Here is a 15958-nt window from a genome sequence, read left to right on the forward strand (position 1 = left end):
TGGTTTCTATCAAGGTTTCTTCCTCATGTTGTCTCAGGGAGATTTCCCTTCCCACTGTCATGTCTGGCTTGCTCTTTAGGCACTGAAATCTAGATTCGGAAATCTAGATTCGGAAACATTTCTGAAACTTCTAGGAAGAACAACAGAACCACACCTAGGGATTATTCAGTAAGTGCTTTATCCTGCTCTGTGTCATGATGGATCTAAACACCAATTCATTGCAAAACACCTTTTATTAAACACAATGCAGCAATTCACATGACATTTTAACCAGACATTGGTATTAACTCTCACAGATATAGAAGTCAAACATGACAAGGCAAGGAAAAAAAGTATTGAACACACTAAGAAAAAGAAGTACACCAAGACATTGTTGATAGGTTAGAAAAAGGAGTATCTTATAATGGGTAGAGATCAAGAGATTTCCCAAGACCTTCGCAACAACATTGCTGTGCTAAATAACTCCCGCATCGATCATAAAAATGACTAATAATATGATTTTGTTTATCTGTGTAGATTTCTTGAGGTAGTACCAATGTCTGGTCAAGATTTCATAAGAACTCCGGCATTGAAACTGTGTTTAATGAAAAAAAATATATAAATTCATGTGTAAGTGAATACTTATTACCCCCATGTATATGTATTTACATTTTGTTTATACCCAGAGGCAATTAAGGGCAGTTCATGCAGCATGTTTCTTGAAAATGGAAAGAGGAAAAACATGCAAAACTCCACACAGACAGTGACCTGAGCTCAGGTTCGAACTGGAGACTCTGGACCTGTGATGCACCAATCCTACCTACTGCACTACTAGTACTAATGCCCCACATTTCTCTATTTACCACATGGAACAACAAAGCAGCATCTGTCCACCTCACCACTCTTCTCATCTGTGGACACTCAGATGAGCCTATAGACATGGCTATGGAATCTGCCACACTGGCTGCTGTCTCTCTAGGCAGAATAACTAACATTGTGTTAATGGTGAGTGGAACACAGGAGTGGCAACTGCTGGTGGTTTGCTCATAGCATTTACACAATCAGCTACGGGCTATGTGCTCAAGGGACTATGTAGGCAGTGCAAATAGCCAGCATCCTGCTCTTCCTCTGGTTCTCCATTTTTCTCCTCCCATTCACCTTCGTGATGTTTTAATGGGTTGAATACTGCCCACCGCATGTGAAACGATATTCTCTTAAGTTTGTGCAGCCACTTTGCTCTGTTTTAATAACAAAAGGAAAGACAACAGATGTGGGAAGAGTGGTAGCTCAGTGATTGACATGTTGGACTACTGTTTCTAAGTTCAAAATCCAGCTCTGCCAATCTGCCACTGCTGGGTGCTTGAGCAAGACCCTTAAACTCTCAAGTGTTGTGTAAATGAGATAAACATAAGTCACTCCAGATAAGCTGGATAAGGGCATCTGCCATATGCCATAAATGTAAATGAAAGGCACTGTGAAGAAGGACTCTAGAAATCATATTTCTTTCTTCAAAGTATTATTAAATATTTTACGTTATAAACACTTCTTTTTTTTGGAGCCTAATGATGTGTTACATTTCAAGCATTTGATTAACAGGTTTTGATATGTCAAAAGCTAAAGTAATCCAACATGCAGATCTGATAAACCAGCAGTTCAACTGTTTTCCTTTGGTTTTTGCATTCTGCATCTTGGTGACATTCATGTAGGTTAGAAAAGAAAGCCACTGAACTGCTGCGGTCAGCTCAAAAGGTCTGAATTGACTATTCATCAGAATAAGTTTTTCTGAACCAAAAAGTTATTGTTCTCTTTAATAATCATAAAACGGAATACAAACAGCTTCTCCAATACATAGAAGACTCTAAAATCCTAAAAGGAATAAACATCTGAAGTAGGTTTTGCAGGGTACGAAGGAGTCTGCTCCTCAGAGCAGACTGACGGGTAAACTGTAGAGAAAGAGTGCAGAGCTCTCTTTGAGCAAGTAACAGTAAAAATCTTTAGGCACAATCACCAAGGTGGGTAGACATGGGATGTGTGTCAGTACAAAAGTGGGGTAGTTTGGCCCAGGTGTCAGCTTCTCTGTAAGAAGAACCTATAAATACATGGACATAAACATTACATTTTGTAATCAAAAGCTCCCTTTAAAAAAAAAAAAAAAAGATGCACTGAGGTGATGGGTGGTAGAGGAGAGAATGGCGAGTGAGAAAAATCCAGCTTTTGCAGACAGCATAAATTATTAATAAGAACAAAAAAAATACAGGTGAGTTAGGAAATGTCCTATGGAAAATGTCTTTCTGTCCTGAGTTTCCAAAACAAAACATTAGAGGCAAAAAGTATTAAAATGTTTTAAACACTGATAAAAACAACTCTGAGTGTTTTTCACTAAATCAGGCAGAAAATCCTCAGGGTCCTTGACCAAAAACAAGACAATAAAACCAATAGTGCAGGGCCCTCAACAGTTCAGTCAGAGCCATTATCTGATAGGACGGAGTTTATCTTCACTGCTGGTGGATCGCAGGTCTGTCACTGGAAGGAGTGGGCTCTGTTGGCAGCAGGAGTTTTGAGGCAGTCTGTGAGACCCGTCAGTCATGACAGTTGGACCTATCGGCGTGGCTGGTGTCGGCTGGGACGAGGTGTGGAGGCCGAGGCGGAGGCAGCAGCATCCTCGGCTTCCTCCAGCTCACCCTGCAGCTCCTGACTCACGCTGGACTGCAGTGCTGCTGGAGTCAGCCACTCTTTAGGCAGGCAGCTCTGTAGGAAGGGCACACATGAACTGAAGTAGGCCAGTCTGTTCACCCAGCGTGGAATCTCGCGTCCACACAGGATCTGCCACAGAGATAGCACACAGAAAATGGAAAGAGAACTTTAAGTAACTTTATGTATGATGTTGATAAGGTTGATACAAGGCCAGGTTACATCGACTGATTTATCAGATAATCACATAAAATTTGCAGATCTCCAAGTGTTCTCAATAAAGTGGACACTGAACATGTACATAGTATTGTGATCTACACTGATCAGGCATAACATTATGAGCACTGAGAGGTGAAGTAAATAACACTCCTCATAAATAATCTCCTCATCATGGCACCTGTTAGTGGGTGGGATATATTAGGCAGCAAGTGAACATTTTGTCCTCAAAGTTGATGTTAGAAGCAGGAAAAATGGGCAAGAGTAAGGATTTGAGCGAGTTTGACAAGGGCCAAATTGTGACGGCTAGATGACTGGATCTGAGCATCTCCAAAACTGCAGCTCTTGTGGGGTGTTCCCGGTCTGCAGTGGTCAGTATCTATCAAAAGTGGTCCAAGGAAGAAACAGTGGTGAACTGGTGACAGGGTCATGGATGGCCAAGGCACATTGATGCACGTGGGGAGTGAAGGCTGGCCCGTGTGATCAGATCCAACAGATCCAAATTGCTGAAGAAGTTAATGTTGGTTCTGATAGAAAGGAGTCAGAATACACAGTGCATGATGGGTTAGGGCTGTTTTGCCAGCAAAAGGGGCGCTAACACAATATTAGGCAGGTGGTCATAATGTTATGCCTGGTCAGTATAATAGTGCAGTTTTATGAGGAATTTTTAGTGATTTTTTTTTTTTTTTACCTCTTAGTAGAGGTAAATCATATTAGGTTAATCATATTAGCAGCAGCTTTGACACTGGCTGACTAGCTGTTCGTGGCATAAAGTGTGACATTTTTAGAAAATGTTTTTATTTCAAGACAAAATCTACATATAGCTACGTTCCAATACACCACTGACAAAAACCAAATGACATGCGTTTGATCCAAAGTGACAGCTCTTGCATGAGCATGGAGACATCACTGTCACTTTGCCTTTAATAAATTCTTTTGTAAGCTGCTACTGCCCCAAATCATTTTTGCTCAGTCAGATTGTTATAAACTGCTATAAACCCTTCATGTCATCTTTTCCCCTGCTACACATTTTCTGTCAGTAAAGAAATCTAAAGTTTATCTGCAACAGAATCAAATGTCCCCCATCCTGTTTATCGTGCTGTACAAGTTCACATAAACTGCTGCTTCGTCCATTCCGTGCTACAATAATCCTTACCTCTGACAGCGCTGAGGAAAAGTGATTGCAGTTCTTGTGCATGAGGTGGTACGCGTTACCCTTGTACTCTTTCCCTAGCTCTTCTATGATCCGCTCTATGTCCTCCTCTGTGAAGTCTGTACTCCCAAGCACGATAGCCTCTCTTATTAGAAAGGGAGACAGAATTCAAAACAACATTCCATGACATTCCGAGATGTGCATTAGGATAGCAACAAGTCTGTTACACAACTCACTTGAATTTGAATGTCTCCCCGAGCTCTGTGGCATCGCCAGGCGTTATCTCAAAAATGCCAGAAAATGGATATGGATGCCCTCCATAAGCAAACTCTGCAACAAAAGAGAACACCAAACACAGTGAGAAGAAATAACTTATTACTGATATCCAATAATTGAGATGGAACTCACCTCTGCCATAAATCTCAATCCCTGAGTGAAAGACCCCGATACCCAGAGAGGTAGTGAACTCATTGATCCAGTACTGAAAAGAACAAAGAGTGGATATAGTACATGCATAACCCATTAAGCACAATCTGACTCTGATAAACATTTATGCAAATATCGGCAAATAAACAGCTAGATGTTTGAAAGCACATTTAAAAAGCACTAACTGTCTCTGATGAGGAACGTAAACATTACCCTTCCTTTCAATGCTAGTGAAAGTATCTTGTGGTTGTACTCTAGACAGCTTTATAAGCACTTTAAACCATTATGGAAGCACTTTCACCTGACACAGGGCATGTATTTCAGTGATTTCTACATTCTGAGAATAGCTAACATACTTGAGTCATGCTTGATCTTTAACATACAATACTTTGCTTTACAAGTCTTCTTCCTAGTGGGTGTATACACTGATCAAGCATAACATTATGACCACTTGCCTAATATCGTGTTGGTCCCCCTTTTGCTGCCAAAACAACCCTGACCTGTCAAGGTATGGACTCCACTAGATCCCTGAAGGTGTGCTGTGGTATCTGGCACCTGGGAGCACCCCACAAGAGCTGCAGTTTTGGAGATGCTCTGATCCAGTCGTCTAGCCATCACAATTTGGCAAACTCGCTCAAATCCTTACTCTTGCCCATTTTTCCTGCTTCTAACGCATCAACTTTGAGGACAAAATGTTCACTTGCTGCCTAATATATCCCACCCACTAACAGGTGCCATGATGAGATAACCAGTGTTATTCACATCACCTCTCACTGCTCATTATGCATGATCGGTGTATGGAGCCTTATTAAGCACTCACTCAGATGATATGGTCAGAGACAGCGGACTTATAGAATGCTGCAGGAATGAGTCCCAGACGTTAGTGGTTTTGTAATTCCAGTTCCATCACCCAGATGTCAATGGGTTTTGTAAACTCTCAGTTCAGGTCGGAGCTTTCAATTCTGTCTCTCTACATAACAGTCAATAAGAATATTTGTACCTCCATATTTTTTGTTGTAGGATGGGTGGTGGGGAGACACTAGACCGTGTCAGGTAACATGGAAATTGTGATGCTTGATTATGGATTTTCATCAGAAGGCCATTTTTTAAAAGGTCTGTTTTGAGCACCATTGTCCTCTCTCATACAACAGTTGTGCTACACTGTACTGTACTGTTTATCCTGTGTAAGAGCACTTAACGCAAATAAAGAATAACGCCATGATGCAGAACTCTGTGTGTGAAGTGGAACACATCATTTGCACTCTTTACACTGCGTACCTTCACACATCCTGCTTCTTATTACCCTGTTCTTTGATATCTTGCCTCATGTACTTATTTCATGATTTGTCTTCAAACTATAATTACACATTATAAACTGTAAGCTCTTGTGCCTTGTCTGAAATGCTTCTCCTGCACCATTTAGTATTCTTTTGTACTTTGATTTTAATTAATAAATAAATAAATAAATAAATAAATAAATAAATAAATAATTGTTAATTAGATGCATCACACTGGCAAAAATTAAATATACAATAAAAATGAACTGAAATGAATAGAATCAAGGTATGAATTAGAGTAACATGGCTGCGAATCATTCATCACACTAGGACATTTCCTGCTAATGAATCATCTACGTTGCAGAATATTAGTTTGTCGTAACACAAGACAGACAAACTTACAAAATCACCACATCCTTAATGACCACATGCTTATGCATTCATTCCACAAGCACAAACTTGCCTTCTGACTCAGTCAGCACTCTTTCTTCAGACACATTTCTTTTCCAAGTAGCATAAAAAGGAAACGCAAGTCAGGAGCATTAAAAAACACGCAATGTCTCCCGCTGGAGTTAATTTCTACATTTTTACAACCTCTTCAAGGCCTCAGTGCATGACACTGAAGCAGCATTTCTTCAGAAGTTATATTAAGCCTGGTTCGATGAAACCCGTGACCGTTGTGGTTGTAGTTGTAGTTAGAACAGCAATGTATAAAGGTGTAAACAGTTTGTGTTATTATTTCACATATGCACTTGAAACCTTATGCTAAAATACTTAAATTAATAAATTGATAAATTACATTAACTAACTTTGCGAATTAATTAATAAGAAACAAACTATATAAAAATCTCTCATTGACAAGTTATTCAGACACTTTGAAATGCACTTAGGGTAAATTCAATAGACTGCATGTAATTTGAAAAGATACCTGTCTATAGAAGATCTAAAAATCAATCAGAGGAGAAGAGCGTTTGGTAAGAGAGGTGACCCTGAACACAATGATCACTCTGGTTGAGCTCCAGAGATCATGTGTGGATCTCCAGATTGAAGCCTCTCCTCAGTGTAAGCCAACTTGGAATTTTTCCCCCAAGGTATACTATCACCTTCAATAGAGAGCGGTCACAATTGTCCAGTTCATGATCGCTGTGATGGAGTGTGTTTATCCAATCAGACGAGAGCTTTGCGAAGGGGGGAAAAAGGGAGCAACAATGCTTAGCCAGGTTTTGTGGCAAATCTTGGTCATAGACTAATACTGGGTCTAAATTCACTTCTTTTCAAATCTTGGCAACAAAAATTCAGGTTAAAATTTGATCCAAATTGAAATTTAGGGAAAAGAATTCCAGCAAAAGCAAACAGGCCTGGAATTAATCAAAGCTAAGCCTGACCAATCTCAACTCAGCTGTTTCTAAGCATGTGGCTGGGTGTCAGAAACGTCCTCAGCTCTGGATCTCTCCCAGAACAACTAGGTACAAAGCAGAAATACGTCCTAGACAGGGCGACAAGCCGTTTCAGAGCAACACTGCTGCCATGCCTTAGTCAGTAAACGCTGTTTTTAAGCACTGCTTTAAATGACATTTTTAATAGAGAATATAATCAACAAGTGCAGTTTGTTGGCTGGTGTGTCTAAAGGTTTTCACTTGAACCAAACAGAACAAAGATCTCGTGTTGATTGTGTGGTTAGTGTGTAGACAAACAGAATAATCAGCTAAGATAAAAGAGCTTTATAACTTAGATGTGTTTTAATTCATATTAACAATCCAGACATTACACTGTACCTTGTACATTGAGATCAAATGACCGGAGCAGAGAGATATGACAGAGTCTAAAATAGTTTGGCCTCAATCAGCAATTATTGTGTGGTGTTTCTGTTACAAGAAAATACCAGCCAGATCTCTGCATGACACATGAAGTCACCCAACTGCCTCTTTACACAGGATGGTGCAACACGAAAGCACTATCCACCCTCTTCTCTATACCTGACCACATAGAGCAGACACCCATGTTGCAATGACTGACAGGAGACAAGACACGAGACAGACAGAGAGACAGGCAGGCAGAGACAACCCACATAGCATTTTTTGAGCTTGTGATCTCTCAACGACATGGTGAAAGTTTACTTTTTTTTCTAATCAGGAGCCTGGCTTTTGCTCCTATTAACAGCTTGAGAAACCTAAAAGCACTGAGAGTCTTTATACATGTACATACAGGTCCATTTGTTTTTGTTTTTTTAAAAAATACTGTTGCATTTATAGGAGTAAAAAGCTAGTCGGAGTTCACAGATATTACAGGATTGTGAAATAATTATACCTTTGCCCTCATTTACTGCAAAAGCTTCTAAAACACTGCCTTTCGTACAGAACATACCCTCAAACAGACTCACACAACACACCTTCAGCTGAAAATCATCTATTACATAAAGCACATTACGAATGTGCTTTTGCATGTGAAGTGCAAGATGCAATTCATTTTGAAAGCTATTGTATATTCTATACTGTAGTTATTATACACATTTTTACATTAAATCACACCTTGCTTGGATAGGGTTCAATCTGCGTCACTGGCTTTATTGTACCTTCTGTCATACTGTTATGACCTTCACACTTATGGGCTTTGTTATTTTAGGTGACGACACACTAAATCCATGCTGAAGACAATTCAATCAATTAATACTCATTACAATAATGTTAATGAGCTGAATAAGGAAGGACTCTCAATTGAGATTCACTTGGCAGTGCTTTGCTGTAATGGGCTGCTGATCCGCGTGGTTTACTGGATTAAATGTGTGGAAGCAACTTTCCAGCTGATAAGATGATTAAGTGAATGAGTCATGCCATGGGAAGACGGGATTTTCCTCAGGTTTGTCATATTTAAAAAATAATACAGAATTCAGCAGGCAATGACCATTGCTTTAGGCACCGTGATAGAAATATGTACCATGTCAGAAGTGCAGCTAAAAATAGTATGTGGGTGTCACACTATGCACAGTACTGAGAAACAGACGTGCGCCTGGCCAGTATGGGCAGTAATGGTGGCTCTGCAAAGTACATAAGAACAGCACATGAAGGATTACTTGGTCGAAGATACGATTTTGGTGAATAATACTTATCAAGATTATTTAGACCATTCTTCAATAATGCAGAAAGGTTACACATGATGCATAAAGGGCTGCACTAATTGAGTCGGTATCAGCTGACAGATAGGACCACTGCAATTAAATATTTAGTGACACCAAAAAATTAAAATGATAAAAATAAATGAATAAAAAGCTTAATAATATACAAGCGGACTAGTGAAAGATGATCTAATTTCATGCAAGTATCTCAGAGACAAAAGAAAGACTTCTCAGATGTTTCTTCTTAGTTAAAGTGTTGTTGAAAAATGATCAACTGATCAGTCTTGGATTTGTCTTTTATTCATGAGGAAATAGAAAGAGTTCTTATCGTAGACTCACACTACCTGACTCATTTTCTGATAAATGTCAGAATTGTGGCTGAACTATTACTAGAATGTAAAAGAGATGATGTTTTAAGTCACTTTGCCTGACCTACTCTGCTTGATATACCAGTAGATCAGAGTAAAACACATGAAAACCTTTCTGACGTATCCAAATCCTGTTGCACTTTTAACCCTGTGCCGGCCCTCAGCATGCAGGCCTGGTAACTGAGACGAGGCCAATCCTTGCACATGCACACAGACATTGTAAAATCTTAATGAGTGAGCTCAACTCTCGGCACGGAAAGCACAGACAGCTTGAGTCGTGATCCACTAGAATCAAATCTTGTATATGAAAGCCTTCATTACTTCGGCTGGAGGCAAAAGCTGATCTAAACGGTGTACAGATTCCAGGCTGTAGCTGATGCAGTATAGAATTAGACATGCTGCATACACCATGTTCAATCACATTTATTTGCCTAGTGGCTACTTGCTTATTGAGTCAAATACATGTACTGTAATGGGGCAAACTTCGCTTTCTGGCAGTTTGCACTGCTTTGGCCTCATCACTCGTAGTTGACCAGCTATCCCTGCTTATCAAAAGCAAACAAACAAACACGACAATCATTTGAAATACACCAATATGACATTCACTGTGATTACCAAGTACCCAGTTTTAGACATGCAAGGAATACATAACGAGAAGAATACTGTTATAATATTTAAAATAATCTTATTTCCACTCACAGTGCATCTTTTGTTCCTCTTACACCACACCAATTTGTACAAATGTTTATTTTATTAATGAACATCGTTTATCAATTTATAGCGACAACGTTTAACATCTATAAGTTATTACAGCTACAGTTATTCCCTCCTCAGCTCCTTTTTTTCCCCCGTCACATTACTAAACAGGAAGTGCCAAGCCCTTTCTCTTTATTTCTCGTTTCTTACTTGGTAATGAGACAAAGCTAGAAAACTAGTCTTTTGGTCTAGATCAATTTCATCTTAAATCTGCTTTATATTCAAAGTTTGAGTTTAGCTTTCACAACCTTAGAACAGACAAGCGGACAGATGCATCATGAGTGGCTACATGTTGGTGACATTTATTTATTATAGAAACAAATACACGTCTTAACACAATGGGCAATACCAATGTCAGAAAAAAGGTTGAGGTCATGTCCATATGCACTATATTGCCAAAAGTTTTGGGACACCCCTCCAAATCATTGAATTCAGGTGTTGTACTTTCAGGGGTTGGGCTTGGCCCCTTCCTGTTCCAACATGACTGCACACCAGTGCACAAAGCAAGGTCCATAAATACATGGATGAGTGAGTTTGGTGTGGAGGACCTTGACTGGCCTGCACAGAGCTCTGACCTCAACCTGATAGAACACCTTTGGGATGAATTAGAGAGGAGACTGTGAGCCAGGACAAAAATGGGACGTCTGCCTTTACATGCACATGAATGTAATATGGAGTTGGCCCGCCCTTTGCAGCTATAACAGCTTCAACTCTTCTGGGAAGGCTTTCCACAAGGTTCAGGAGTGTGTTCATGGTAATTTTTGACCATTCCTCTAGAAGAGTATTTGTGAGGTCAGGCTGATGTTAGATGAGAAGGCCTGGCTCACAGTCTAAGACATTTTGGACAGAAATTGAAATCCAAAATGTGTTGGTATGCTGAAGCATTAAGAGGTCCTTTCACTGGAACTAAGGGGTCAAGCCCAACTCCTGAAAAACAACACCTGAATTCAATGATTTGGAGGGGTATGATAAGTCGATAACATAATTATCATGGCAGGCCTAAATATTACAGAATCAATAAAGCTATAGAGAAAACTGGCTATACTCGAGCGACTTTAGTCCTGGAGCAGATCCTCTGTAGTTGCTGATCATTTGCATTTATGTTAATTATTTCGCTAAAGGCAACTCATCTGCCCAGAGACTAATTACCAGGGTAAAGACATTAGGTAAGAAAAGAGAACGTTTTCACAGTGTTTAGATAATTGTTTGAGGAACAGCTGAGGACAGAAACTGAATGGACAAAGAAGCAAGCATTTATTGTCCCTGCTTCAAATTCAACACAGATGTCCAATCTGTTCAGAGACTGTGGCACTAGTCAAATGTGGTCATGTGAAGCAGCAGTGCAAAACAAATACATAACCACTTCATGGTCTTATTTATAACTATAAACTAATGTTTTTTTAATTAAAAGCTCAGTCATATTAGTTGCTAATTTGGACATGTGTATGTAAGAAATCTGATGTAACTGGACCTTAATAGGTTTCAGATGAATACCCCAGAGCTGTGTATACAGTCCATATGAATGACATCAGATGCAAGGCTGCTGTTTTCTTTGTCCACCAAAACGCCAATAACACCATGACTGGCAAAGAGGAGGTGAGGTGAAGCAATATTTCTTAAGAAGACGGTTAAAGGAAAGAGATATTCCGGTGTCTAGTCCTATCTCACACTTTATGTTGCACAAATACATATTTCTAAAACACGCCTTAGTACTCGAGGTCTAAGTTTTGCTCAGTAACAGAGGAGAGAATACAAACACTGTGTTTACGTGCTTTGGGCAAAACACGAGGCTAAAGCACTCGGGTTGATGAAGATAAAGAAAAAGAAACAGTACTGAAGTTTAATTCTGTGTTCTAAAGTGATTTATAAAAGCGTTTATTTGAAGAAATTACTCCACATTCAACATGTTGAACATAAAACTACACAATTACACTACTGTAAGAGACCAAGCGTGGTTCACAGGTTCGAACAAACACCAGTATTTTGTTATATAACACAGATAGTTGTCTTTCTATCTACATTTGTTAGCAGACACGCTATAGAAGAAAAACAGTTTCGTCCTAACACAAGCACATCGTTTGTATAAAACAGCAGATAAAGACTGATAAGCATCTAGATAGCTCAGGATCATAGTCACTAGTCAAACTAACTTTAACTGCCTCCTCTTTATCAAAAGTGAGGTTTTGTTTTTTTTAGCTGGCTGAGACATCTAAAGCGACAGTAAATGAAAATGAAACTGTTTAGAAATCACTCACCATGTCATACACGTTCAGAATAACCGGCTCGTTGGCCATTACAGGCTTCCCTTTCTCCTAAGAACCCGTCTCCTCCGTTCAGCAAAGGCAGCTAGCCGGCTAGCTGCTGCTGTTTCAGCTGTTTGATTATTTTTCTTCTTCTTCTTCGTATTAAAAAGTCTTTCACGGCAACACTCCGTTGTGTTGAACTCGTTTGCCCCGTTGGTTTACTGAAGAATTTAAAACACAAGTGTAGGAAAGTAGCTCTAAGCCGGTTAATGTGACACCGCGCTGCTCTTCCTTACCATTAGCCACGGATAAAAAGATGAAGCTAGTGAGCTAACCGCAACGCCAACAATATCATCACCTACTGCTGCTAGCCTGTTAGCTTCATCCCCGGTGAAGACTCGAAGAAAGGAGAAACTAAGAAAAAGCTTAGGATATTCGTAAAACTTCAGCCATCAAACGAGGAAGTGACTGTTGGCGTGAGCGGAAACCTAAAGTAAGACGAGATAAGATACCATCTTAGCACCCAGTTTGAGCAACGAGTAGAGCATCAGAGCTGAGCCGCTGAAACAGTGGGGGCGGATCACTGACACAAGCGCTACATAACCCAGCCTGGCTCACTGCCTATAAACACTGCTCTCTCTCTCTCTCTCTCTCTCTCTCTCTCTCTTTCTCTCTCTGTTTATTCTTTTTTTGTTTACAATACTGATATGAATATGAACCTCACTTAGTAAGCTCGTTACAAACGGAGCCCCACAGGTGATATTCCTGCTTAGGAGATCATTTATTTCAGACATAAGGTTTAGTCACCTAAGGCGCAGTGACTACAGTATATCAAAATTCTTTCGAAGATTTAAATAAAAATGAAATCAGTCCATTTTTTAATGCAATTTTTTTTATTATAAAAAGCGTATGCTTTGCGTAGCCCTCGATGAATAGTCACGCCTTATTAGTCTGCGGTAACAGAGCTCGCATCTCGTTCCCACGTGTTATTACATTATTAGATTAGCTTGACAAAGTTTCCCGTTTTAAACTTCTTCTTCTTCTTCTTAATCTTCTTCTTCTTCTTCTTCTTCTTTTTCTCCTTCTTCTTCTTATTATTATTAATCCCCAAATTTCTACGCGCTACTCCTCCCAGTCTCTCTTCCTATTGCGAACGGAGGTGCAATAGTTTTTCTACCTGAACGGTATTACGGTTTTCCAGTTATGGGAGCTCAAAGTGGCCAAACGTTCCACTGACTACCACTAAACATTATTTAACCCCATAACATTATGACCACCTGCCTAATATTGTAATATTGTGTTGGTCCCCCTTTTGCTGCCAAAACAGCCCTGACCCGTCATGTACAGTGTATTATGACCCCATTCTCTCAGAAACAGCATTAACTTCTCCAGCAATTTGAGCAACAGTAGTTCATCTGTTGGTGGATCGGATCATACGGGCCAGCCTTCACTCCCCACATGCATCAGTGAGCCTTGGCCCATGACCGTGTCACTGGTTCACCACTGTTCCTTCCTTGGACCACTTTTGACAGATACTGACCACTGCAGACCGGGAACACCCCACTCTTCTCCAAAGAGCTGCAGTTCTGATCCAGTCGTCTAGCCATCACAATTTGGCCCTTGTTAAACTCGCTCAAATCCTTACACTTGCCCATTTTTCCTGCTTCTAACACATCAACTTTGAGGACAAAATGTTCACTTGCTACCTAATATATCCAAATCTGCCATGTAAAGTACACACTGTTCTAATGACTTACATTTGGCCTTCAGAATCTCAATGTCACACCTAAGTTTAATAACCAAATATTCTTTAATTAGCTTAAAGAAATATGTACTCTAGAGTACTTTTCTAAACTGGAATAATGGTTTTTTTTTTTTTTTTTAAAAAGTGCTAATAACTCCTCAGCAAAAGATGCCCATAATATCTTATTGTGTTATAGACATATTGACTGTAAATGTAGGGGGATGCTGGAGAACGTTTGTCATCAATTTTAAATAGAAACTTTGAATATATTCATTTTCGCTAATTATCAGCAGGTCATGCAATTGTTTTGTGAGATCTGCCGTCACTAGTCCACAAATGTAAATGATCGGATATGCCACAGAACCTATATGAAAATGATGGGGTGGGGTGGAGGAAAGCTTCACCCATCTGGTTCTAGTCAATGTTTGAGTTCTTATGTTCTGCCCTCTGTTAGATAAAGGAGATATGACCCCTCCCCCAAACCCCCCCCACCACCACCACCACAATTTCACCACTTGATATTCGGCACTTTTGACTGTCCTAGACTAGAACATGAGACTAGTTTAGGTCATTTAGTTTTCAAAGGTGGTAAGTAACAAAGAATAATTAGTTAACTAATGTATATATGTCTGTTTTGAAGTATCTGTAATTAATTTATTTAAATCTGTACTAGTTTTTCTTTTATTTGACTTTTAATTACTGCATCCACTGCATAGTGCACTTATACACTACATCTATCTATAAATATGTAAATATGCAATAAAATCATTTATCATTTAAGGTAACTTATAAAAGATCATTTATTTAAATTCCTAACAAATAAAAATATGAACAGATGTGTTAGCAAAAATAAGACCTAACGCCTATCACTGTAATCTATGTGCTGTTACATGCACTGTGTATTTATCAAATCAGTGTTTTATTGTCATATCTTACTATTAGCTTTCGACTATCTTGTTGCATCAGATCATCATGCTAGCTAGTTGAGATGAATGAGAGATTAGGAATAAAGCTGTTGTATATTAGCTGTTTACCCTGGATGCTTGGTTTCCTGCAGCACTAATTTACCATCAGTATCTAAAATCAGTGTGTGCTTAATGAGTAGGTGATATATACAGTGGATATAAAAGTCTACATCCACCTTTTATGCCATATAGCCACCAACAAAATTTAAGTGAAAAATAAATAGGATTTAGGGGGAAATAATCTGGTATGAACGCACACCTCTCCCCTAATATTTTGTTAAGGCAGCTTTAGCCTGTAATACAGCACTGTCTTTTTGGATAATAGTTTACTTTAGCACTTGAGCTTTGAAAAATGCACAAGATTAATCAAATTTTCTCCTATGCCACCTTTAAATCATTCAACAGTTTTTTGTGAAAAGATTGAGATCTGGGCTCTGACTGGACCATTGCAGAATCTTGCTGTTTTTCTTCTGAAGCCAGTTCTTTGTAGACTTGGATTTGTGCTTTAGGTCATTATTGTGCTGGAAGGTGTAATCTTTATCTTCAGCTGACTAACAGAGGGCTGCAGGTTTTGTTGTATTATGTGTACTGTTTTTGCAGCAAGCCTACACCAATCAGGCATAACATTATTAGCAGTGAGACGTGAAGTGAATAACACTGATGATCTCCTCATCATGGCACCTGTTAGTGGGTGGGATATATTAGGCAGCAAGTGAACATTTTGTCCTCAAAGTTGATGTGTTAGAAGCAGGAAAAATGGGCAAGAGTAAGGATTTGAGCGATTTTAACAAGGACCAAATTGTGATGGCTAGATGACTGGATCAGAGCATCTCCAAAACTGTAGGTCTTGTGGGGTGTTCCCAGTCTGCAGTGGTCAGTATCTATCAAAAGTGGTTAAAGAAAGGAACAGTGGTGAACCAGTGACAGGGTCATGGGCGGCCAAGGCTCACTGATGCACGTGGGGAGTGAAGGCTGTCCCATGTGAGCTACTCGCTGAAGAAGTTAGCTGCAGACCAGTCAGGGTTCCC

At 39.5% G+C, this 15958-nt stretch overlaps 1 protein-coding gene across 1 annotated transcript; it reads right to left on the bottom strand.

The window, feature by feature from the left end:
- Positions 1-229: 229 nt before the first annotated feature.
- On the bottom strand, positions 230-12806 carry desi2 (desumoylating isopeptidase 2). The gene is made up of 5 exons (XM_058386178.1): positions 12234-12806; positions 4448-4520; positions 4276-4369; positions 4043-4184; positions 230-2802 (listed from the first exon to the last, which is right to left on the bottom strand). Exons 1-5 carry the CDS (start codon positions 12270-12272, stop codon positions 2578-2580), a joined length of 573 nt encoding a protein of 190 aa, XP_058242161.1. The 5' UTR covers positions 12273-12806; the 3' UTR covers positions 230-2577.
- Positions 12807-15958: the final 3152 nt, after the last annotated feature.

This window comes from Hemibagrus wyckioides, linkage group LG03 (genome assembly GCF_019097595.1).
Source record: "Hemibagrus wyckioides isolate EC202008001 linkage group LG03, SWU_Hwy_1.0, whole genome shotgun sequence".
Taxonomy (NCBI): domain Eukaryota; kingdom Metazoa; phylum Chordata; class Actinopteri; order Siluriformes; family Bagridae; genus Hemibagrus; species Hemibagrus wyckioides.